Below are 26,321 nucleotides of genomic sequence, written 5' to 3' on the forward strand. Positions count from 1 at the left end.
AGCGCTGAGATGGCTGATTCTCAACAGTGCCTGCCTTTAGTACGGTCCTTTGATTTTAGAAGCGAACTTGAAGTACGAAGGGGTGTTACACAATGATGTGAGACACAGCCCGAATAATAATTTAGGATAATAATCAAAGTAGGAGTAAACGGATTGAATTGAATCTAAATGATTCACGAATCTAGCACATCACGGCATGTATGGTACGTCGCGAGGCAACGGCTTCCGCTCGCAAAACACTGGTTTTGCATGTGCCATATACTTCAAAACTATGGCTTCGGTTACTTATTTAGCTCTAAAAGGCTTGTGCATGTCGGGCAGGGACACCGAATGCGACAGAAATGATACGGGCTGCCTTTTCTTCCCCGTAGCCGCCCGAAACGAAAGATGGCGTCCCTATATACTCCTATAATGTACAAGTGGCAACTGCAATCAGCGTTTTTTAGTAGGAAGAACGCTCCTGGCTGTTCTAAAAAACTTTGCGGTGCTCTCTACCCTGCCATGCAATCTTTGACTTTCGGTCGCTCAGACACATTTTAAAGCGAAGCTTGATATGGCGAGGTGAAGAGAAAATCTGGTGGTCTCGTGTACGCAGAGAACTCCTCCGGTGAATCCCCGTGTTCATGTGCGAAAAGAGAACCGGTTAGAGGGGAGTTAGAATAAAAAAAAAAGAGGTTTTCTGGGTTTACTGATGACGCAGGTACGCCCTCGTATGTGGCGACACTGGTAAGTGGTAAGGGCACATCGGAGGGAGCGAGACACACAGGTAAATACCGGCCGCACGTTACAGCTCCGCTGGTTAACCTTCGGTTCCGATTGCACGGGCGCATTTATTGAGATTTTCATGGCTGCACACCCCTCAGCGTCCAGTGGTGTTACCTGTGACCTTTCAGCGTTCGTCCCGCTGTGGAAAATTTCAGAACATGATTGTCAGGCGGGAGCCCAGTCGAAAATGACGACAAGAAAAATTCCGGCAGTTTTTCGAATTTTCGCGTGTCGCACCGTCGTTTTGTATTTTCCTGTCGTGATTCTGGCAGCTGGCTATGGCACGACAGAATGATGGCTGTCGTAACGACAGGCAGTTCCGTTGCGACTACAGGAGTGTTTGTCGTCGAGAAAATTGACTTTGTCGTTCTGACATAAATGTGTCTCGTAACCACAGATGGCTTTGTCTTAACAACAGAGGTTCTGTTGTCACAACAAAGTTTTTTTGTCGTACGACAGGAATGCTTGTTAAGTGTCTGCGGCATTCCTGTTATCCTTTAAGAGTGGGAGGGGATATACTAAGTAATATATACACAACAACAGACCAGAGAGTTAATACGTGTGTTCTTTAGCGGTGACTTGCAATTTCGTACCGTTTCGAAGCAAATGTGTGCGCATCAACAAAGTCTTTTGGAGGGGAAATGTCAAAGCACTGTAATGCACCTTCGTAACGGACGCGACGCAGCTCACCCTCAGGTTGGGCAGGTGTATCGACTTGAGCATGTTAATGCAGAAGGCGACGCCCAGGATGTCCTGCAGGGCCCAGCCGACGGCGTCGTTGTTGCGCAGGAAGTACCAGACCACTGCCAGGCTGAAGGCGAACACCGCCAGCGCCACGTGGCGGATCTCCATGGGCTCGTGGCAGCATCCCGCCAGTTTGGCCGGGACCCTGCATGCACACGCAAAGCGGCATTCCCAGTAACGGTTTCCCTCGTAAAAGAATCCGTGGATAAGCGATTCAGGAGTGGTCCCGCTAAAATAAAAAACAACAACAAATTAAAGCTGTTTTACTCAACAGGTAAGCTGTCGAGGTGCGGAGTATTAATTCGTCAGAGGGGCTGTGGCGCCCTCTCTCGATTTGTTTCAGTATCGGCCTGGCGTTGATACCGAAAGTAGTCAAGAGAAGGCACCGCAGCTCCTGAAAACGCCTATAGGGGGACACTGGGTTGAGTATTCATTTTTTGGGGGAATAAATGCGGTGATTCAAGATTTTTTCTTAGTTTTATATTGCAATGGCGGCCTGTCCGGGTCCAGGTATTCTTAGCACCCTCTGCTGCGTCACAGGTCTGACCACCGCCGTGGTCAGTTGCTTCGCAGCCACTGGAGACTGAGGGCTGTGGGTTAATTGGCGTATTCATGGGAGGTTGTGGCCGTTACTACACCAGGGTGGCCAATCGTGCTCTGGTGAGGGAGTGCATTACCGGCAATGGTCGCCGGGGTCAAGCCGCACCCCAAGCCCCATTCTGCAATTCCATCAATACGGGGATTTTTTTTTTTTGAAATCCGGTGGGAATTATCCGGCACCGGGATTCGAGCCACGGTCCTTCTGCACGCGAGGCGGATGCTCTACCTCTACGCCACCGCTGCACCCCAGTTTTATATTATTGCGTGCTTATTTGTGGCCTAGCAACGGCAGCCTCTGTGGCACCGGCGAAGCGCAAATATCACCCCCCGCACTCTGCATATGAATAACGCGTTCCTATGTGGCGCAGTGTGACAGACATCAGCTTCGCAACAGGACGGACCCAAGTTCGATCCCCACCAGGGCAGGCGGTTATCTTTTCAGAGCCTCTGTTTGGGCGCGTGACACCGCGACCCCGGACGACCTACAATTAACAACAAGCCGGGCCCCTAAAGTGTTCCGCACTTAAAGAAAAAACGATCGCGCATTTGGAAGTAGCGGCGAGCCTTGTACGCCGCCTTCCTGAAGCCTTCCTGGGCGACGCCTGGGGCGCCATAGCTGGATCGTGGCACGAATGCAGTTTGGCTACATAGTGTTCACCGGCAAATAAAAAATGACTCAATTTAAAGCTGAACACCGAGCCGTGTGAAAGCCGTGATGGGGTGGGGTGCAGACTATCGCCCCTTACTGAAGTGGCTTGTCAACTTTTGCTACCAAGCGTGGAGCACGCGCGATACACCCGCTTCTTGCCTTGCCGCAAGGCACTGATCCCTGTCGGCATTCCAAGTGGTCTCCACCCCCACTTATTGATTACGCTTGGATAACATGGTAGCACAATTTTTCTGCAGATTTTTAGGAAGCGTATTTCTTTTAGCGGCAGCAATTATAGTTTTTGAAGGAAAAATATCCCACCTTCTCTGTGAAAATGTTTGGATGAAGTGGACCCGAGGGAAATTTTAACACTCAAAAATCAAATAGGCAGTGCCTGAAACTTGTTTCGAAGCAGCTATCCAAGTGCACATGCGCGGTGACTTGCTCCTTGATGTGTAAATATCGTTGGGCAGTGTATTTTTGCCCAAGAAGCATTTGCGAGCGACAATGAGCTTAACTTTCCAATCAATAGACAGCTTTAAATGGGAGAGCCCGCTGCCTTGCGGCCTCAATAAAATGGGAACTTAGAGTCACTAAATAAGCTTTCAGTGCACCATCACTGATTCACGCAAGTGGGCAACGAGGGCCATTTTGGCGTTTATCAGTGTTGCCAGGTTGCCGCGTCTACGGCCTCGCCACTAACTCTGATCGGATCATTTCGTAAGCAACACTGCGGACGATGCAGCAAAACGGCCTCTTCGGACACACTTCTGCACCATAAAAGCTGGTAAACACGGTATGTTTGCGGAACAACGTCAGTCGCGCGCAGCCGCAAAAGGGCCGTGCAAGCTAAGCCTACGTCAGTTGACCGACTAAAACGCATAACGACGTGACGACGACCCCCATAAACCATCGCAATGTAAACAAATGTCAGGAGATGCGAATTGATCAATCATCACGGCGGCGGCACGGCGGAATAGGAGAAAGAAGGGCCGATACTCTGAAATCTTACCTAGTGACATTGGGGGAAAGAAAGCGCAACAGACTCGCACGCCACTGGTTTTAGGCTTTGGTTTTTTGCTAACGGCTCGCGGCCGGCTAGAGTTTCTCGGATTCAGGGAACGTTAGGCCTAGCATCGCGGCAGATATTTGATCGCCCCTGTCACTAGCAGTGCTGCTTTTGATCCGTGCCGAAATTGTTTCACCACACTGTCATGCATAGCGTTGTATGTGTAACCATTTTCGCCATGAGCTTCATTCCGCCGAGAGGCATCAAGTGGGGGATACCACGACCTGCGCCGTACGTTAGTGCCGCTCCGTGCCCCAGGCACGGCGCGCGGACGCGCGGAACGTTTCATCGCGCAAAAAAAAAAAAAAAAAAAACGCTCCATGTTTTTTTCGTTTTGTCCATTTAACAATGACAAAAGATGCTAAACCCGAGCGAGCATTAAAAAAAAATAGACATGTACTTTAAAGAATTACAGTAAAAAACACGTGTATTGTTAGTGTTTGTGTCTTTCTGGAAACGTAGAGGTATTTTTTTTTTGGCTTTTTAAAATCTCGTAATTATTGTTTCTTTATAAAAACTGAGAACTGTTTTTTTCCTTCTTACTGTAAAATCTGGAATTCTACTTATTGTTTTCTGAAATCTGAGAGCTGATGTGTTTTCTTTTCCTTGCGAAGTTTTTATTTAAGTATTGTTTCTTTCTGAAAACTGAAAGCTGATTTTCTATGTGTATAATTGCGTGCATTCTTCTGTTATTTTGTATGGCCACAAAGGATGTGCGGTTTCCCGCAGAGTCGTGCCAAAACGGGAGGAAAACGAGGGGGACGTCACCTTGTCAGGCTCTTTTTTCCTTTTTTACCTTTTTGACCGTTCCCCCTGACAACTGTATAGTCACTCCTGTACATGTTGTCGCAATAAACTTTCAACTTTGAACTTTCTCGGGAATGACGTCCCATATCTACGAACTTAGCTCCCACAACGTGGATCGGGAAAACATGCGACAGCATAAACATGGGTTCTGCGCATGCGCGGTACGACTCCCCAAGCCGCTTTGAAAACCCCGGAAATTGGGATCCTCTGTTCAAAAACTACCTAATGTTCTCTAGGCATGCGGCCAGGCAATGGCCGAGCTTGCAGTTTGTGTGCATATAAAGTTGCCAGATTAACTTTTACGCCTACAAATATTTAGGGACAATTTAGTTACTGAGCACTGTCGACACAGTCATTTCTACTTAAACCTTTATATAGCTGTTATTAAGAGAGCGAAGAATCGCGTCACAGCGTAGCGCGCTAGATCACCATGTCCAGTAATAAATCCAGGAAGTGCGCAAATACAGTCAAACCCGTTTATAGTGAACCGCAATATGCACCGCGATTAGTTCGATATATCCAATAGTTCGATATAGCCGAACCCGCCTATAACGAGTTTATTGTTACGAGTTCGAAATCCGCGAGAGCCCCCCGCCCCCTCCCCAACTCCTCCATCCGCGTATGCAGAAACGAACACAGTACAGTAGCCATTACCACACCAAAATAATCCATTTATTGGAAGTAATAAAGCTACTTTCCGCCTTAACTGCCCACGTTGCAAAAAAAAAAAAAACGGTGATTTTTGTTTTCCCTTTAGTTTTGGCGGCTTCAACTAGCATAGCATTCTCTACACGAAACATTGTTTGCACCAGTTCGAGTCCGCGTCCTCAAAAATCTAAGAAGCATTGGCGCAGCACATCGACTGCCGAAAGCGCTTTATTATAAGCGTCGAACGGATTTCACTCGCGACATCACCGGGAACGTTGGCGAGCTCTTCCCACCGCTCACCGATGCTGCTGTCTTGGTCCGGACTCGCTGACTGGGCGGGTTCCGTCGCGAGTCCCGCACATCGGAAACAGTTACGGGAAGTATTGGGCGTAACGCGTCGCTCCGTGCGAGGCGCAATGTCTCAGTCGCGGCTCTTGCTCCGTGGTCGCGGCCAATCCACATCTCAATCGCCGCTCGAGATCATGCATTTCAGCGGCCATTCTAGGCGCCCAGAGTTCGATATATCGGATGTGAACTTCGTTATAAGGAATATATTTCCCATGTATTTCAGTAACTGAATTATTTTTGTCCGATATATAGCATAATTCGCTCTATCCGGGTTTGTTATAGCCGGGTTTGAGTGTAACGTCTCCCAAACTCAACTTTGCGTAGGACCAAGACACCATTTAAAGGTAGTTTTCTACCCCAGTTCTAGGAAATAGCCAAGGCAGAAATTCGGAACAATGTTGCCGGTTTTCTTCTCATTCCGAACGAAGCACACCGACATGAAAATCCGAGCCCTTGTTACTGAAAGTCAGACGGCACGTTAAGTTCGCTCTCCGGTCAGGTTGCAAAGCAGCAAGTAAAGGTTGTAAGAATAGTCATGGCGGAATGCGGAAGGGTTTTCATACTTGCGGCTTCCGATGCCCATCCGGTTGACTATGGGTTCCAGACAGGAGATGAGGGCCGCCGCGGACGCCAGGCCAAACATGATTATTATCAGGTAAACTGTAAAACCGAGAAAGGCACAATGAATGGTTCAGGATGTCAAATCTGCTAAGCGAACAAACTCAGCGGGATCATGATTTAGTGGAATAGCGCTGAAAAGCCGAGACAGAATACAGAATGTTGAGGCCCGACTTCGAACGAATATTTGCCGGAATATTGCGGCGATGCGAAGGTGGAATTTTCTGTAGGTATCGACTCGTCTGCGATACGCGAGATGTACTGTCGTTGATTAATGCTAGGTCATTGTACACGTGTACCTTTTTATTCCAAGCTTGTGGACCGAGGTTCAATATTGATTACCGCGAATACAAAAATTCCCCGCATTTCCCCGAGGGGAAGAATGTGAAAGTGCGAATGCACGAGTTGAATTTGCGCGGTTCGGTAATGTTCGCGAAAGAGAGATCACACACACACACACAACTACAAAGAAAGAAAGATGCATTTATTCACAGACACCTATTTGTGTTGTCGTTGTACTTGATTGCTAGAGCGGATCTCAGCTTTGAAATTTCGTGTCAGTACTCCTTTAAGCAGGTGCATTAGCCCTTCTCACGCCCGATTCTTGGCCAATCCCCCACGTGGGTATGTGCCATGTCAGCGGCCAGGCTGCGCGCGCCCATTTCCACGTGCGCGGACATCGCCGGTGGACGCAGGTTCAGGGTCGCTTAAGAAGTGTGCATTCGCACCTAAAAAATTGCCATCCCTTCTTAAAGGAAGTCGAGAGAAATGTGAAAGCTGAAAGTGTGCCCAACCTTCACTGAGAGTGCGTCCGATCGAGAGAGATAGAGAGAGAGAGCGAACAACTTTATTTAGCCGCACAAAATTGCGGCGACTACGTGCCGGATGGGGTGGTTCTCTCTACACGGGACCAATATGCTTCGGCGGCTGCCTGGCCCCTGGAGGTCAGGATGAGCTGGTCTTCCAAGGCAGGGCTGGTTAGCAAGGTCTCCCATCGCTCGTTAAGGGGTGTGGGAAGGGTGGTGTAGGGTTGGGTAAGGGGTGGAGGGATTGCCTCGGTGAAATCGCACTCTCCGATGACGTGCCGGAGCGTGCCCAATTGCCCACAGAAGCTACACTCTTTCTAGTATATCCTGGGGTACATTCTGCTTTGGAGATAGGGGTGCGGAAAGGATCCTGCTTGTATTTGCCTATAGATCGTTTGGTGCGCTCTGCTGAGCGATTTATGTGTGTCAGGGTACCGCCGTCTGCCTTCTCTGTAGTGGCTGGTGATGTCCTTGTAAGTCGTTATGGCGTGCAACTCGTGCTCGTCTGCCCGGTGTTCAAGTTCTCGGGCAAGCTGGTGGGCGAATTCGTTGCCTTCCAGCCCTGAGTGAGCCGGTGTCCATATCAGTTCGACTTTCAGCTCGGGTATGCGGCGCATTCCTCCCTCTAGTATTCTGAGTGGCGTCAGAGACACGTGGCCTTTTCTATAGTTGGCATACTCTTTTTGCGAGTCCGTAATTATTTTGCTCGCGTTAGGCAGCGTCAGCGCCAAGGCTATCGCCGCCTCTTCCGCTTCTTCCGGGGATGCTCATAGTTAAGTTGGTGTATGTTATTGATGTATGTTACCTTGTTGTGGTGCAAGTTTTGCGAGTAGGGGTCAGCGTACGTCCTTCCTGTATCCCGAGCCGCTTTGCAACGCGACGGCAGAGTGCATTGTTCGCCTCCCACCGCTTTCACTCGGACGGGGGCTTCATGAGAGGAAAATTGCCCAGGAGTTGTGCCCGGCGCCTAAAGCTGGCGGCGGTGGCGGCGATGCTTTGCTGCTTCCCCCACTGTTGTCGGCTGAGGACGGTGCCGGGGCGCGGGGCGGCGAGACACGCCGAGTGCTTCCGTCGTTAGCGGCCCGAGACGTCGCCGTGTTGATCTATGTTCGACGCCGTTTGACAGCGGACGCGGCGCGCGTTTGTGGCGGATAATCTGCGGAGCTGGCCTTGCCTGGTAGTACTTAGCCTCAGTAAGCCAGGCGCCGGCGATGGCGTCGTGGTAACGTTCAGTGGCTGTCAGGGCGTTGACTCTTCCATTCCCGCGAGAATGTCTTTCCTCGACCTAAAGGGGCAGTAGGGTGAGGAGGTGACAGGATTCAGGCAGGACCAATGGGGAGGAGGAATAGTCGGGGCGAATGGAGAGTACCTGTGTTCTTGGCTGTGATTGGGCAGCATATGAACTTGAGATTTGTGTATGCTGTGTTTGATGTTGATTGGGAAGACGGCGGTGGGACGACACAAGGGACGGTTGTGTTGGTGCACGCCGGGGTGAACGCCGTCGTCTCACGCACTGTTTACATCCCAATACGCTTCGTTGTCTTCGACTGCACCACCGGTTCTCGGATCATCGAGGGGGCGCCAATTCAAGAACAACGGAATTACCAACAATCCGTCTATCTCCATTTAACTCTCATCCAACACTCAAGGGCTCAAGTCGTAAACGAAGAAAGAACCCATGCATGGTTTTTTGCGCACTAAGTAAACGCCTCTACGAAATATTTGAATGGGAACCAATACGTGGTTTATGAGGTAAAGCTGTACTATTGTACTCCTCCTTCATGATCGATGCGTGTATCGTCTTATCTAGGACTGTTCCTTTTTCGCGAATTCTCAAGTAATCATTTTGAAGCAATGGAGTGCCGGTTTCACGCACGCCCCGTGTGTACAGAGATATAAGAGCTTTTCCGTCGGCCAACCTGTCTAATGGGATATGCATTAGTTTTTGACAGGACGCCGTTGGTCCCTCCAAGAAAGTTTTCGCTTTAAAAACACGACCGCCTGTTAGCATGCACGGTGCATTGCACTTGCTTTTGTGTGCCGTTGTCTTACTTAGGTATACGTAGAAGTAGTACAGCGTCAGAAGCATGACGCTCATGTGGATGACGAACATGATGACCAGCTTGGGCGACAGTGGCATGGTGAACTCCCCTTCCAGCTCCGCCGTGCTTTCCGTGAAGTCGGAGTGTTTATCGGCGTTGAGCACCAACGACGTGCTGGAAACTCTGGGTAAAGGGAGAGAGGGAAAAAGAAAGCCAATTTTCAGAATTCCAGGTTAATGCGAAAATTATTGGCTTGAAAATAAAACGAGCACGCTTGCATAGAAAGCGTTCCACTTTTCTGAGAGCTGTTGGACAGAGTGGCAAGAAATTGTACGCAATACTAAAATTACCCAAGTATGCGTCCTTATATTTTTTCGTCCACGCAAAATATACGGCAATTCTTCAGGAGGTACATTGCCGGATAAGGTATCGTGTGTCTTCACTTAAAAACGCAGTGTAGTTTCTTTAGATCTGAAGCAATGGCGATAAATTCCTGGGTACATTTATCCACGCCGGAAAGCGCCGCTCATATGGAGCGAATTTCGCTGATAAAATTCGCCCATCGGCACCGCCTGGCGTCTTTTGCCCGCCTAGATCCCGCATAAAGTACTCAACTCTGCCACGGAGGAAACATTACCATCCTCTCCAGCAGAGCCAAATCGCCGACGAAATGTGTCTGTCTTTTCAAGGCGCCGCAAGCTTAAGCCGCTTTGCAGCTCAAGCTTCAGCAGCTTTGCTCTTGAAAACGAAACGTGTGCAACAGGTTGCCAGTATGCGGAGCAGAAAGCCTTTGTTAAGGTGGTCTTCATACAAATGGCGGCGAGATTTGTAGAGCAACTTAATTAAATGGAGTAATTTCCCAAGAAATGAAACTGAACTTGTCTGTAAACATGGCGTGTAACATGTGACCTGGCTTTCACCCCAAACGGTCCCCCTCCTTTCATGAGTGTACATGCTAGGGTGTTTGGAAGCTATGAGGTCGTCCTCACCAAAACGCGCAACACCAGAAAAAAAAAGAAAAAAACTAAACAACATACGCATTGAAGTCATCGTCAGTCAGCGTTTTGTGCTTGCTCTTGCTTTTCCGTGCTGCTTTGGTTTCGGGTTTCACGGTGGACTTCGGCGCGTACCTGCAATCATTGACACGAGTCAAAAGGATGCCCCGTTTTTGCTCTCATCGGAAAGGGCTCAGAAAACAAAAAAATGTTGCCGACCGTTTTCTAACCGTGGTTCATTACGTTTTTACAAAAAACCCAACCGGACGAAATCTCAAGTTTACACAGGATTCCAATATCTCAGTTAGGGCGCTATAAAAGTGAAACCACGATGTCGACATCGAATTGTTGCTCCTAAAACCCAAATGAAGCCAAATGTAGCCAAATAAAATAAATGTAGCCAAATAAATGTAGCCAAATAAAATATGCCTACATAAATATATAGTTGTCCAGTTGCGAAAGGGGATCGGCGGTGTCCGTCAAGCCTGTAGGCCACACCACCTGATGAGGATCGTCGACTGTGCCTCGGAAAACACGCGATTATCTTTGCGCAGCTGATACGGTTCCGTCGCCAAAGACGATGCAGATTTTTTCCCAACACAGAAAGTTTACTTAAGCGAACTTGTGCTCCACAAGGACCTCAAAGAATGCACAAGCACCGAACGAGCAATCAACAAAATGACGTGCGCAGACTAGGTCGGCGAATCGCATTCCGCGGCGTCTGCCCGGCGAGCATTTATTTTTTTCGTGTAATTATTTATAGAAGCACCAAATTAGATAGGTCGCGAATACTGGCGGTCAAAGAATATTCTACTCTAGTAGCGAACGGGCGAAACACTTCCTCGGTTAAAAAATACCCCTGTCACACCGGCACTTTCAATTCAGATTGAAGCAAAGCGCGATTGACATTTCGAGCGTGCTCGACGCATCGCCGCTGCTAGACGGCACGTTCCATTCCCGACTGAGAAGTTGCACCGGTTGCGCCAAAAATGCATTTCGTGGCCGGCGCCTGGTAACTTTGCGCGGTGGTAGGTATACGAAACTATATAAAAGTTGTTGCACGTTTCTGTGAGTCAAGTTATTGATGCAATTTGTGGCGCTAGTTTTAAGTTTCCACCTTCTGTGCCAATACTCAGCGGGGATGAGAGTACCATCGCTTCCGTCCGGTCGCCCTTGGAAACATCAATCGCGCTTGGCGAACCAGGATTGAGTTAGAGCGGGATCGGGAATAATCGATTAAAATTGGGGTGAATCAGACCCCGATCCGGTTTGAGCTCGATCCGGATCGACTTAATCGCGATTGAAAGTGCCCGTCTGACAGGAGGATAATACAATCTGTGCGGCGTACAAAGAAATAGAAGGGAACACGCGCTTCGCTTCGTACACAGATAAGACAGCCCGGTGTGGCCAGACGCCGGCGATAAAGGCTTAGGCAAACAGAAGGCATGCTTCGCGGCAGTTTGCAAGATGCAACAAACCAGTGTTAACCTTGCGTGGTGGCTTACTACATAAAGATAAGTGACTGGCCGAATTCTCACACTTGCGTGTTGTGGGCTCTTGCGAGAGAAGACTAAAATAAAACGTTGTTCCTACTGCCGTATCGCACTGACGTTGGAGAGACTGCCCAATACGGATTCGAGCGAGCCAGCACAACGAATAGGCTGAGCTCTTGCCGTGCCTGTGCCAATCAGTTTAAGCAGAAGAGATAACTGTCATGCCGCAGTGGCGATGTTGATTACTCAGGCAGCCGGTATACAAAACAATGCAATAGCGCAATGCATATATCTAGCAACCTGGCAGATCAACCATCAGCGTCTACCCGACCGTACCCGACGAGACATCAGGCGGCACTTCTAAAGCGCCCGCACGGCATAGTCCGGTGCGACGCTCGCTGCGGTATCACGGCATCACAGGAAGAGAGGGAAGCTCACGCCAGCCGCCAGGCGGCAAGCTACAAGACTAGACCAGGCAGCATTGGCGCTCGTCTGCAGACCTTTGATGGCAAGAGTCACCAAAGCTCTGGACGCGGGACCATGACTGACCGAACCTCGAATACAACGGACTGCCAGCCGGAGCGCAAGACGGGCGCAAGGCGGGAAGCAACGGAAGTGGCCCCGTAGCAAGCTTGAGCCTTGGCACGACAGGCATTCGTGAGTAGAACATGCGTAGAACGTGTGTAGAAATTCGCGTTTAATACATTGTTTTCAGAAAAGAAGCCCTTCCTTAGAGTCTATGTATATGAGACGTGCACAATATCTTCTAAACCAAGGAAAAACGCACAGACACCTGTGTACGCGCCCACATTAATCGAGCGCTCACGGGATGCGACAAAGCGAGCGAGATCAGGGTGAGGGTACCCTGTAGAGGATATTGATATTATAGCTTACAAAACAGCAGCCAACAAAACATCCCTACAGTCCTTTATATTTCTACACTTTTTACCCTTCACCACCGTATCGGTGTTATAAATGACTTCAAAGAGACAGCCTGCCAAAATTACACTCGAAATCATATGAATTTCTTTTCAGACCTGAAGGGGATTTGTCTGGCTGTATACCTGCATTTGGTACGAAATAAAGGTTCGCCCCTAAAAAAGGAGTACTTAACTCAGCGAGCAATGGAACGGAAGATGATAGGTAAAATGTTAAGGGACAAAAAGAGAGCGGAGTGGGTCAGGGAAAAACGTGTGCTCAAGTCAAAATAGAAATTAAGAAGAGGAAGTGGGCGTGGGCAGGGCACGTAATGCGAAGGCGAGGTAACCGGTGGTCAGGTGGTCATTAAGGGTAATTGAGTGGAGCCCTAGAGAAGGCAAGCGTGCCAGGGGCCGGCAGAAAGTTGGATGGGCAGATGAGATCTAGAGGCTCGCGGGGATGAATTAGTCGCAGTTAGCACAGGACCGTGATAATCGGAGATCTATGGGAGAGGCCTTTGCCCTGCAGTTGGCGTGGACAAGCGGATGATGATGAACTTACGCCTCCTGCTGCACTATGCCGGACCAGTAGGATCCCGTGACCACCGTGCCCATGGCGATCAACCAGATGACCAAGAAGCTCCCGTCGAACGTCGAGGTTGCCGCAAAGATCTTGGCCGTCAGGCTGCTATCGTTGTGTTTCTCCTCGTAAAGCTGCGTGTGCGAAGAGGAACAGCCCCCGTGACATTTTCTACAGCCACCGGCCTGCTTAGCCCTTCCGCTTTTCTCGGTTCATCAAACACCATGTTAATAGGCGTACAATACGAAGATATTTGAATAGAGCACGCTGTTGGGGCAGGCAGTTGGTGCATTTTCCGTCAGTCAGGTTCATCAGAGGTATTTCCACACACGGGAATTTCGAAGAGACCCGTCTCTACGGAGTTGTATTAAGCCAGTTGTACTTTAGTCGTGCCTCGTGCGTGACGTGAAGGGAACACGAAAAAAAAATTCGGGGAACTTAAGTCAGCTTACGTTCCTTGAACGCAAAAGCATTATGGCTTCCACTGGCATTGCATGGCTCCCGCGCTTCGTCCTTGTTTGCGTACTTGTGTAGTCTACCGCGCTTAGCCGAAGCAGAAACTTCCAGAACACACGACGTGCAAGCATTTTTCTATCCGAGGCACTGCCAGAGGCACTCGGACAACACCAACGAACACCAGGCAATACTGACGACTGTCCCACGCGTGCTATGGAGCTGCGAGTCACGCGCGCTCGTAGAGCTGCGAGGGTCTCGTGGTCGTTTGGGTTTTTGCTTTAGAGCCAAAGCCTTACTACGTAACGCGTTTCATCGTCATTCATCGTGTCGCCAGTGTCCTTCAGCAGCCGGCGTGCAAGATGCGCCATTCTCCCTAAAGGCTTCGCTCGTTGGGAACCTCACTGCTCCGGTACCACTGACTGCGCAAGGGTAAAACAGTTACTTCGCCGGCGCTTGACCGCCCGGTGCCGGGTGGACCGTATCTGCGTGCGCTTCAGAGCGAGTGGATCACGTGACTAGACGAAGGCTTAACAGCTGCTTCGCAGGCGTTTGGTGGCTCAGTCTCGCCATAGAGGAAGAAAAATTTATGGAGAAGACATTAGGTCAAATCTCACCTTCGAAAGTGTGTCATCATCTAACTTTTCATCCTGCCGCCGGTTAGCGCGGGGGGTAAAAACATTGAAAATTACGTTGACTCAGAACTTTATCCCTTTAAAATTTGCTTCTCTATTAGGCTACACATTTTCACCTATAATAAGAGTTGAATTGTGAGTACATCTTTGCATTTCTACATCTGACACCCTTTCGTTTAAAAAGGTAGCACCCTGGGCATGTTGGTACTCCATAACTCCCATTGATACTCCATTCCGCCGTGTGTGTCCGTCTCCACTTTGTCCGTGTGTACCCTGTTTTGCGCAATTATTTTATTTAGTTTAAAAAGGGTGCTTTACGCGGCGCACGGGGTTTCGGGCAATCCTGTGTTCACTACACCGGGCTTTTCGCCGCAGAGGTTTTATAAAGCTTTCGCCATAAAATCTCCTGTCAATCCGCATTTCTTGTGAATACCAGTGTTGTGGGTTATGCATTCCCACTGAGAGAGAGCAACGCCAAGCTTCTCAATACGTACAAGTATCTATGCGGCGTAGACAACTCAAATTCCAGAGAAGAGAATTCCACAGTCCCTAGACGTGTAATTTTGGAACCACTCACGGCGATCTTGTGGGCAGTCTCGTTGCTTACGAAGGCGACCACAATGTCGAGCTTCCTAATATTTGTCTTGGTTTCTGTTTCCTGGAACGAAGAAAAGGCACCATGAGAATCTTACTTCGGTATCTCGTTACGCCGCCTTTTACTCAGACGGCATTAATAAAACAAAGGCCGTACTACACTCCGTCCGACGAAAGCAAGCGGGTGCGCTCCCGCTTGCAAAGTAAGTTTCAGCTGGGTCTTGGTCAGAAGTAAAAAAAAATGCCCAACTGCGCTTTGCCGTGACACCCAGCGGGTGCCTGAAATTAAAAGCTTGGCCAACCAACTCCTTTATGTGTCAAACTACGGCAGCCGTCTTGGTTGCGGTGGGAGCAGTGTTTCGGTCGGTAAGAATGGAGCGTAATTTTCATTAGTGTATTGTGATGCTCCTAAATGTGGTGAGTGGGGCGAGTGGGTCCAGTAGCTCTTCCGGATCTTCGTCCCCCGAAACCATAACCCGGGCGCCGGCTTCTTCGCGTGCCAAATGATGGGCTGGGCCGTTACCCCTCACTTCGGTTTCAGTATGGGACGGATCGTTCAGATGATGCTGATGGTCCGCTTCCCTTCAGGTGGTTGGTAGGCGACCAGGATGTGATGAGCGTCAGGGCAGATGTGACCAAGTAGGTAGGCACGGCAGGTGTCTTGAGAGTCGGTGTAGATGTAACGGGGTGCAGGATGATGGCGAGAGCAATGACCCCCTACACAGACTCTCAAGACGCCTACTGGGACTACCTACGTGGTACCATTTTCCCTGACGCTAATCACATCCTCGACACCCACCAACCACCTGAAGGGAAGCGGACCATCAGCATCATCTGGATGCTGCCCTATATTGAGATAGAAGGGAGTGGGAATTCCAGAGCCCATCATTCGGCACGCGAAGAAGCTGGCGCCCGTGCCATGGTTTCGGGGGACGAAGATCCGAAAGAGAGACTGGACCCACCTACCCCACACGCCACATTTTACAGCATCACAAAACACTATCTGGCGCCATGGGGCACTCCACCACTACCTCATCATTTGCTTGACAAGGGGCAGCAAGTCCTGCTCCAGAGCAACAGTTACCAACACCATCCAGAATGAATCTGCTCTACTCCAAGCTCTACTCCTTACTCGCATTTCCCAACTGCCAACAAACCCGCTGCACCATCTACCACATGGTCCTTGCTCGCCCCAACCATCCGGCACGTTAAGACTCCGCGTGACTGCGAGACCAACCCAACCCCTGGGAGACGGCCATAATGGCCTCGGACGCGGAGGGTCAGCGCCTGCTGGCATCCTTAGCGGATGAGGCCTGCAAGAGCAATGGGACACCGGGCTTGGGGACCAGCCAAGGTTGATCATCCGAAGTCCTTTGAAGTCATATGAAGTCATCCAAGGCTTCCTTTCCTTTAGGAGTGAAAGCTGCTCTGGGCACAGTTTCTTGTTTCATGCAGAAACACATGGAATATTTCTGACTGTCTTTTTGCTAAGAAGGGTCTACATTATGCCGTTCGCGCATAACTCCACGAGGCCATGGGCAGCAACTTCGCCTGCAGCTCCTGCCATTCTATTTCGTAAGCCCCCCATTACAGTGGTAACTTGACTGGGGCTGCGCAAAGTAAGCAAAGCCTTACCGACTTCTTGGCGTTTACAGACACCAGGACGCCGGCGGCCTTGGCACTCTTGGCCTGCTCGATGAGCTCGTCGTTGGTGGTGTTTTTGCAGCGGTCCACGAGCACCAATTTGCCTTCGAATGCGCGCCGCTCGTAGTCGCATTCGGTCTCGTTCACCATGTTCAAAAATGGGTGGAACTCCTGCGGATGTCAACAAGGACGATGACCACTGACATTGTCTTATAATAGCGAAATATAGCCATCTCTGGCGCGTAATAAACCGGTTAACCAACGCAGGCCAGTTTATGATCTGCTTTTAACTAGAGGCACGGGGGTTTCCTCAGATTGAACCAATGTAGCGATTTTTTTAGTGCACCGATACCAAAAGAACTTGGAATGAGTCTCATCTTCCAGCTTACTCGAAAATGAATATTGGGGTCGGCTTAACAGCTAATCAACCTTTTTTTCCGTGGTTTAGCAACTATATTGACGGATTCAGTTTAAAAGACCCATATATACCATTGTAGACAGCTCATGCTTCCAATCGAAAGGGCCTAATTTCTGTAGTGAATTTTAAGCAGAACATAGGCAACATTCCCCGGGAAGTGTTTTTTTAATACAACATGATTACAGTGTAAACGTGTACGGAAGGCTCAGAGCGACAATTTCGAAAAGTCATGGAGGAAACGTGTTAAATTGGAGAAAGAAGCGGACTATATCCTTTAAAGACTGGTGATACCCGTGAAATCAAGGAGGCCTTACTTCTATTCTGATCGGGCTGGCGCAATAAGCAAAATCAGAATTAAGCCTAAATGATGAAACAGCAATATCAGTACACTGCCAGTTGTCTGCGCTAACACGTATACCTATGCTATGGTTCCACATGTTCGAGCATTCCATCACGGTCCATATCTCTCCCAAGCACGAGATTCCGTTCCCTGGTGGGTGCAAGCCGGCCACTTCCTGTACGCACCGAGCGCCGCCACCTACTGTTTAACTTCGGCACTCCTCTAATTTTTGAGTAACTTCTAAAACAGCTCCGCTGTTCGGCATCAGTAACCAATAGGTAGAATCACAGGTTTCAGCGGTAACGACCTGGGTTCGAGCCCCAGCAGTGCTAAGTGTTTTTTGCGCGAAACCCGTTATTATTTCTTTTCTGCTGAAAAATGGTCTTAAAGTTAAATTAGACCAGTCTTATCGTAAATGAAATTGATTTTGCATCTTTCAGGTTGGTTTATGGCCGCGGGGTGTGGAACACCAACCCGTTCAATCAACGTTCTGCATCCCACTGTAAGTGCCTGACTTGTACGTATTTTTGGAGCGGGACGACTGACCCCTTTGACCACTGCCACACGCGTACATGCCGGACCAAACACCGAGAAGCGACAAAAAAACTCCCACCTCCCCTCGCGGGAACCCCTGTGTAGATGCGACGCATAGGCGGAGCGGCGAAGGGACCGCGTTTTATAGCGCGCATAACGTTGAGGGGACTGCGTCAGTCGGTCCCAGTCGATGACGACGTTGGCGTACTTGTAAAGCGGCGTGGACTCTAGGTGTTTGAGCCAAGCGTGGATGTTGCTTCGCCGGAGAACGGCACACCGGTTATATGCGCAGCGCGCCCGAAGGAGAGGAAACCGCGGAAGAGAGAGTACTGCACATGCGCCCGCCCCAGCGCGTCTGCCGCGGCTATGACGCAACACAATCCAACACAATCCACTTTAATCAAATCCAAATCCAATCCAAGCCAATCCAATCCAATCCAATGCCCCTCGCGAGAGAGCGTTCGCTATCGGAGAGGAGAGGCGGTGAGCGGCGGAGAGCGCAGCTGGCGCGGCGAGGAGAATGGGGGAGGGGTGGACAACGCCGACGACAACGACGACGATGCGGGAGGGACAAGGCGAGTGAATAAGATGCTCTGCATCTAAAAACACGGTAAGGCCACTAGTGAATGCGCCTTACGCCATGCGACTCCCACCAGACGAGCTGCACGCGCGCCGTAGACTCACTCATGAAGCAACCCAATCCCTGCTCCAGAGTAGCATGTACTCGCAGCGTGGGATTGGCCAATTAACCCATCCATCACGAGAAATCGTCGTTGGATGGAGCGGTGCACGATTTCCTTCTGAGGCGCTTGACGTGCCTTTATTGAAGCCCATTAAGATCATGTGCCCTCATATTGCGCAAAATTGTTGTTTTTCTGCAGTGCGTTTTCTCGTACAGTCGCCGTCAGTGAGGCAAAGAAAGCTTCGCTTTTTATGTACACACGCTTATACTTGGTCTTTGGGAAGAAAACATGGATTGCATTATCAATTGAAACTATACTTGTGAGAAACTTTGAATTGACGTGCAAAATGTCGTAATTGTTTAATTAACGTGTATAGTTTTCTGTAGTTACATAGTTCTTATATTATGATATTCTGCAATTTGCCTTGTTTTGCTATCGAATAACGCATTTCGTCAGTGGACCGGACACTCGCTTTTAGCTATTGGTTCAAATACTTCGTTGTATTAATTCCCAGAACCATTCAATAAGGTTGCCTTGGATTTCATTTCATCTCATTTCATTTATTCAAACTTCAGGGCCCGAAGGTATTACATAAGGGGGGACGTACATCAAGGTTGGAATTATCTAAGCAATGCAACAATATGAAGGTACACACTGATTACAAGAAATAAACAAATAAAGAACACAAACAAAAATAACACGCATAACAAAACAAAAAACATGACATGCGATAAATAAATTCTGTGAGTATAGTAAAAACACAACTATAAACACACAACGACATATGATGATGATGATGATGATGATGAACCTGTGTACTTCCTCCTTGTTCTTGCTTTAGCTTCTAGTACCCTACCCATGTATATGTTATCATTGTTTAATGTTTTTGTTGTTAAACGGGATATCCTAAGCGGTGACCATTTTAACAAAGCTCCCCCTCCCGTCATGTAATGACTTCGGCCCTTAAATGTTAATAGATAAAATGAATTGACATTAAAACTGAACGAAATTACAAATGTCTAATTAATCGGGCGCCCTCGCGCGATTAAAGGGGTCCTGAAATACCTTCCGCCGATGCATGGATGTACATGTAACCAAATAAAGCAATGTATTAGCAATGTCCTCCAGCAAGAATTTTGTTAAAGCGATGAGTATTAGCTGAGAAATCGTAAATCAAAAACCACGCATTATCGTCGCTCCGCGTTTCCTCCTCCTTTCGACTTACTCTCCGCTGTTGACGGCGCGCGAGCGTTGCCTCCCATGATGCTGCGCTCCTCAGCGGTGACGTACTTCCGCTATTGCGCTGCTCGCACTGCCGTCTGCTACGGGCAAGCTTTATTGACACCATGAATCCCGCACTCCGCTGAAGGTTGGAAAAGTGAACGAAAAATCTGGCCGCATGTGTGTGGCGGCCTGGCCTTGCCCTTTCGCGGTGTACGTTGGTGCAGTTGCTATCGGCGGCAGGTGACTTTTTATCAGCGGTGAACTCGCAGCCGCACGGGGCAGGAGCATCGTGCGCTCGTTCTCTTTGATGCATCGCGCACTGTTTATCCAAAAAGCGCCGTATCAGATGTGGCCCCGCTGGTGCCGGGTCTTATTTTGCGGCGGTGGTAATTCCTGCTGGCGGCATGTGAAAAAAACATTTTAAACCGACACAGAACCCGTGCACAAAACGCTTCAATCATGTGACCAGTTCATCTTGGGGCGACGCGTGGTGGAGAGCGGCAACGTTGGCAAAACATGCTCCGCCGCGGCTCTGAGCTTTCTAGCGCTGGAGCGAGCGCCATTTTTTTGACAATCTCAAACATCGGTTGCCTTGGCAACAAGACACAAACCACTCTAGAACCGTTACGGTTCTGTGATCCCGGTTCAGCTAGGGGCCCCACCTCGCGACATGTAGGCACTGCAGGCGTACCACTCACTCCCATTGGGAAGTGCGAGATGCGTTTGGCATTACAGGAGGCGATGGTGTGTGTGTTGTGGACGCCTTTGTTTCGCGATGAAATGCGACGTTGTGCTTCTGCGGGTGGATAGTGCTTCCCATGTTCTGGATTATCTTTCTCGAGCGACGTACGACTCAACCTCGCATGGGGTATGTGTAGTGTGTGTGGCTAAAAGCCATCTCGGCTTGTGCGCCAGAGTTGAGTGACTTGCTGTTCGTCCCCGCAAACCGCGCGTGAGGTGAGTGCCGAATTTACGACGGGCAGGAGGAGGCAACCCATCGTCTCTCAATCGCGGTTCAGACTTGCAACGCATGTTGTGACGTTGCGTTCGTTCGAAACGCATCTCTGGATTGTTTTGAAGTTGAATAAAATGTGTGCGTCAACCCGGGGCATTCGGCTCAGCGAGTTCGCTGCGATTGCACGAACGAAGTGCCACGAGGCTTCAACGCTTTTTATATGGGATGTACTCAGGTAAGAGAATATCCATGTCGTGTTATGGCCGTGATGCATTCAATTCAAACGGTTAAGCGTTTGTTTACACTTGTTTCGTTTGTCGTAAAAAGTCGAAGCACTCCGGCACTTCGCTGGCAGATAAGCCGGCGAGCCGACGCTGAGCAGACGACTCATCTCTTTGCCGGAAGTGCGTGAAAAAGCCGCCCAATAGCAGGATGTCTAGCTGATGACGAACATCTGGGAATCAATGGCGTAGAAATGTGAAGATGGCGGCGTCCAAAAACACGAAAGGAAGGGTGAGAAAAAAAAAAGCGACAAACTTTGCAACAAAAGTGTGAGCTTTCCGCTGCGCGTAAAAGAGTAATACTTGGCACAGGTGACGTTGACGACCCAATCTAACGATTGCGCTGGTTGATTTAGTGTGCTCAAAACGCCTTTCAGGGCCCCTTTAAGAGGCAAGGAAAAAAAATGAATGACGCTGACTGGGATTAAAGCCGAGCCTGAAATAGCAGATATAAAAGAAAAAAAACGAAAGATGCCCAAGAAAATTCTTCAGCATGCTATCATTAGCGGGGCCAGACGTAGCAAAAACAAAACAAAGAAACTCGCCCCGAAACTACATTCGGCTGGTTTAAAAGTACACACATGCGGTCAAATCCGTTCTGTCGCCTGATAGGACAGCGCCACGAAGACGATTAAACTGCGAATGTTGCGCACTATATGGCTACTTTCCAACAGGGCGCTTCGGCCAAAACTTTTCATAGTAGTAATTGGCTGCTTCGCCGGTATCTTTAGAGCTGACCGCGGTAATGCCGATAGCCAACCCTTTTTACGAGCACGGCGGCCTTCCCTCGGACGTCCTATGAGTACGCGATAAGCCGTTGTAGGTCATCTAGGGAGCGAGAGTCCGAGCAGCTATAGCAGCAAGTAGGGGAGATTTTGAAACAAGAGCAGTCTGCCAGCGGCGCTCAGCGAACGGAACTCACTGTCAAAAAGCCGGGCTGGAGAAGCCGTCCACGCTCCGTCCGCACGACAGGCATCACCGGGTTGTGTTCTTTCTTCTCAAAACATTTAAGGGCTTTAACAAAAATTAGTACAGCTTGCACTAGTGGTGCAAGGTCGGAGAAACAGTGGAGCTGGCGGTCTACCTAGATTCTTGCCACTGTGACAGCAGATCCAAGGAGGGAGGGAACAGATACAACAACTCTATGCACATTCCTAGTACGGCGAGCGGCAACCCAGGACTGTCACACTCGACTTAACGGGCCGCCAAGACGTCGTCGCCGCTGCCCGAGTCAAGTCCGCTTACGGAGCCTCCCTCTGACCCACCAAGGACTTCCCCGTCTCAACAACCCCGCCCCGGAATTTCTTGCTCAAACGACCAAAAACGCCACGCGGGCAACACAACGGCCTCCGGCTCTAAGGAGGGGTGGGGAGCCCTGTAGCGACCGCCGTGCCGAAGACGGCGACGACGAAGCCGGGAGCCCCTCACGTAGCGATATTCTGGACGACACCTGGCGCTCCTTACGAGGCGCACGCTAACGCGCACTCGTTATTATTAGGGGCGAAGCACCTTAGTAGGACCTCGCTTTGTCCGTGGCTTGTCCCTTGGGGTCCGTGTATACAGTGTTGCGTATGCGCGAGGAGCATTGGATTGGATTGGATTGGTTTAAATTGAATTGTATCGGATTGGATTGGATTGGAATTGTAAATAATGTACGCACGCGTTGTCACTAATTTACATGCGCGAGTGGGCAGCGCCACGGGTGATTTACAGCAAGAACGAAACCCAGTGTTTCCAGCCGGCCATTGCACATTGCCGGCCAGTCCGCTGTTTAAATGCCCCCCCCCCCCCCCTTCTAGCACTCAGAACGTGATACATACACCTGGGCTCTTCGATTTATAGTCGCAGACTCACCGCGGACTCCCCGAGAAGCAGTCCGGCATTCGATTTTCCCACGTATCCCTATGGCTTCGGGGAATCCTCGGACTACCCGCGGATATATTCGCGGTGACTCCGAGGGTGTAAATCGAAGAGCCCTAGTATCTAGGACTTCCATGCTTTGTGGCCCCGCGGGCGCGGTACGCGGAGGCCAGCATCATGGTTTAACTTCCCCGGGAGCTCTCCCCTCCCACCTCGCTTCCCTGCGCGGCTGGTGCAGTACTTGGAAGGCAACTTTTTATGGTGTAACACAAACCCAGCGGCCCGCCTTCCCAAGAAGCAGCATCTCCCTGAAAACCGGGAAGAGAGGCAAAAAAGAAAGCAACGCTATGAAAGAATGGCCTAGAGTCCCTGGCACTTCAGGGAGTCTAGACCCTGGTTCCATGGTACAGGGCCGCGACGTACTGAGTCACGGATTGGCAGTCATGGCCAATTTTCATTTTCGTTCAATCAGTGCCAATGCTCAACTAATCGTTGTTTCGTAAAATGCTTCCATTAAACGGTTTAAAAGCAGTAGGCCGCCTTTAATCAACCGGCCAGTAGCCAGCCAACATCCAATGTAGCCAACATCAAATGTAGCCAGCTAAGACTGCGTCCGGTAGTCTTAGCTGGGCTACATCGCATCATTCCCTCGTAGGTGGCGTGGTTGGAACGTTTATGCGCATGCGCCCTCTAAAGTAATTGGAACACGGTCTCGTAAATTTACAGGAACTTCTTCTCGTAACTGTCTGGCTGCATTGATGCGCGCCTAAAGGAGTCCTCCCTAATAGAGAAACCTTCCTGTAAACAGGCAATGTGTGTTTTAACGCCAGTAAGATAAATAATTTGTAATATTTCAAAAATTCCTTGTTCCAATTACTCATGGCGGCAACTGTACATTACAAGTTATAACATATCTGAACTGCGACGCTTTTGTGTAACGAGCCCGAAAAACGGGAGGGTTTTTGGAAAGCATTGCCGGTAAGTGCCCAATTGCAACTCTCTAGTTGCGACGGCCTGCCTTGACCTGAATGTAGACATAGTGACGACCACAATAGTTTATCGAGCACCGAGGCACGATTCTGGAAGTATCTCTCGCTTTTAGAGCAGGTTGGCAAAGGGGGTTGTCATAGGCCGGCGAATACCTTTGCAATTCTACCGCAACGGCACCTCACAACGTCACTGTTAAGCACTGGGGTTCTGGTCTCCGCAGACATGAGACCTTGGTTATTTCAGCACGCTAAGGCATTACGGATGAAGCTTGGTTTGTAATCCGGTTGCGTGCGGAGAGTGCTACAGCCCACGTACCTCAGAGTACTGCTACAATTAAAATATTTAGTAAGAATGTTTGGGAAGGTTCACTATGCAAAAACGTGTTCAGAAAACCGGGAATGAAGTACCGTTAGTTTATTCATGGGGGAACAGCTCGGTACAGCCGAAAAATTTGATATAAAAGCGTAGAGTGTATGCATATTAGCCTAGTACTTGAATGGTGCGACGGGACGCCAGAAACATCGAAGGAACAAGGAGAGGGGGAAGCAAAAGGCAACATCTGATACATTAGAGGTGAAACGATCCCCATCAGACTGGATCATTCGTCAAGGGAAGCGTGGCAGGGAGCGGCAGAAAGTTACGGGTATAAATTGGTCGCAGTTAGCACAGGATCACGATAAGTTGGGATCTATGGGAGAGGTCTTCGCCCTGCAGTGGGATTAGACATGATGATGATGATGATGATGGGGGGGTGGTGTTGGTTGTGGTGTTGGTGGTCCCCATCATGACCAGAAACGATGTTGATGACAGGTTCAAGAAACAGGCACAAGAGGAGGAGGAAGACATACGGCGCTAGAGAACTGCCTGGTGGACTCTAGTTTTGAGGAGGGTCCTTTAGCGGCCTGAAGTCTGTTGTCAGGACAGCCCGGAGTCCAGGAGGTCTGTGGCCCCTCGCAGCCGACTACGCCTTTGTTCCACTATAAAGTTTCCTTTACCGTGTAGCTTATCTCGAGCTGCTGCCTGCCCATCACCGTAACATGCAGCACTACTATCTTCAAATCGGGATACGCCTCCCGCAAGGTCAACACCCGGAATCTCGAAACTGTGAGACTGCGCGAACATTGTTGTCTTTGCCAGTGCAAGTGTGTTTCCCCGTTGCCGTACTTTACCCTGTATTTCACCCGTGAATACAATGTCACTTTATATGTATCGCCATGGCTCGCTTCTTAACGCATCACGCCCTTCTTTTTGTCCTTTCATAAGTGTTCATACTCAATTACACCGAACCCGTGTAACTGTTTCGCACTCCTGCATCCGCGCTACAGGTTCATGACGTCTCCCGCACTGTAATAACATTACAAACGGTACAATGTAAAGAAAAGCAAGATGTATACAACCTTCGTGAAAGAAGATTCGACGACATAATTATTGAGAATCATAATTTACAACTTTTCGTCTCTCGAAAATTGTGGATGTGGAGTCCAGCACCGTTAACTGCCCACAACAACCATGAAATTTTGTGAGCAGTTAATGGCCTCAAGTTTTATTTGCATGTTGAGTTAAACATTCCATAAGTGACCCCCAATGTTAAAGTGAGACCCGTCATATATAGAGGAAAGACAAGTACGCCCTCACCGCTTCTTCCTCCTCCTTGGGGATGCTCTTGATGGCGGGAATATTGGCGGCGCAGAAGAATACCGGAGTGGCGTTCTCAGCCTTGAGCAGCACCACCGCTTCTTCCGGCTTGTTAGCACACCGGACGGGCTGTGAGAGAAATAAAGTGTTCATTTTCACATGCAAATAATGAATGAAGCTCCCACTAACGCGTAAGACCTGATGGTACCAAGGACGCGAGTTCGATTCCCGGCCAGGGCGGCCGCTTTTCTGGTGAAGGCGAAAGGGGGAAACGCCCGTGTGTTCAAGATTTCACCGCACGTTAAAGATCCCCAGGTGGTCGTAAATGTGGTTGATCTCTCTTTCATCAGGATCGGTACAACACGAAAGTGAAATGTGCCTTCACAGGAGCAGTTGAATGTTCATTGTGCAGTGATGTGAACGTGCACACCGCTATTTAGATTTCATCGGTATAACACCTTTAGACGCGTCAACAATAGACACTGGATTACACGTGCTGGAGCATTGCGTAAATCCGACTGAAGTTACAGGTGCTCGCAAACCGTGCGAACAAAACCGAACTGGTTGTCAGCGAATCTTTTGGTGAAGTCACGGTACGCTGCAGCGACAGAAGCATTATTTGCGGGTCGGTAGCTGTCCTGTGGGGGTGCTTGGAGACTGAAGTCCTGCTGGCGGGTCGCTTCGGCAAAGGTGCGACCACTTCGGTCGTGCTCCGGGGTTGAGTTGCGGCGAGCTCAGCTTGTGGAACGCCTGAGCCAGAGTTCGCAGCTTGGACCGTGAATGCGTAAAGGCGTTCCGCTTCCCGCTGGCGTGTCTCTCGTCGCATCAAAGCAGACATGCGCGTGACATTCGCCAATCCGCGTCGTTGCCTTTCTGCCTTATTGGAAGATTTCTCACGCAGGGCTATCCCACCCGCAGCAGTAGCCCCAACTATCGGCGCTCATAAGCCCCACAACTTACTACTTCGCTTCACCTCTCGTAGACGACAGCACCA

At 49.6% G+C, this 26,321-nt stretch overlaps 1 protein-coding gene across 1 annotated transcript in view; it reads right to left on the bottom strand.

Moving 5' to 3' along the window:
• The window catches only part of LOC144146534 (uncharacterized), a 100,068-nt gene that overhangs the window by 63,777 nt on the left and 9,970 nt on the right, over positions 1 to 26,321 (bottom strand). The window contains exons 3-10 of the mRNA XM_077678477.1: positions 25,328 to 25,456; positions 16,399 to 16,578; positions 14,747 to 14,827; positions 13,064 to 13,215; positions 10,134 to 10,226; positions 9,107 to 9,279; positions 6,194 to 6,290; positions 1,456 to 1,654 (exon numbers count right to left, since the gene is read on the bottom strand). Coding sequence (XP_077534603.1) covers positions 1,456 to 1,654; positions 6,194 to 6,290; positions 9,107 to 9,279; positions 10,134 to 10,226; positions 13,064 to 13,215; positions 14,747 to 14,827; positions 16,399 to 16,578; positions 25,328 to 25,456 — 1,104 coding nt within the window. The remainder of the gene's footprint in view (positions 1 to 1,455; positions 1,655 to 6,193; positions 6,291 to 9,106; positions 9,280 to 10,133; positions 10,227 to 13,063; positions 13,216 to 14,746; positions 14,828 to 16,398; positions 16,579 to 25,327; positions 25,457 to 26,321) is intronic.

Source organism: Haemaphysalis longicornis, unplaced genomic scaffold (assembly GCF_048455015.1).
Source record: "Haemaphysalis longicornis isolate Haplotype H1 unplaced genomic scaffold, Haemaphysalis longicornis Haplotype H1 scaffold_7, whole genome shotgun sequence".
NCBI lineage: Eukaryota > Metazoa > Arthropoda > Arachnida > Ixodida > Ixodidae > Haemaphysalis > Haemaphysalis longicornis.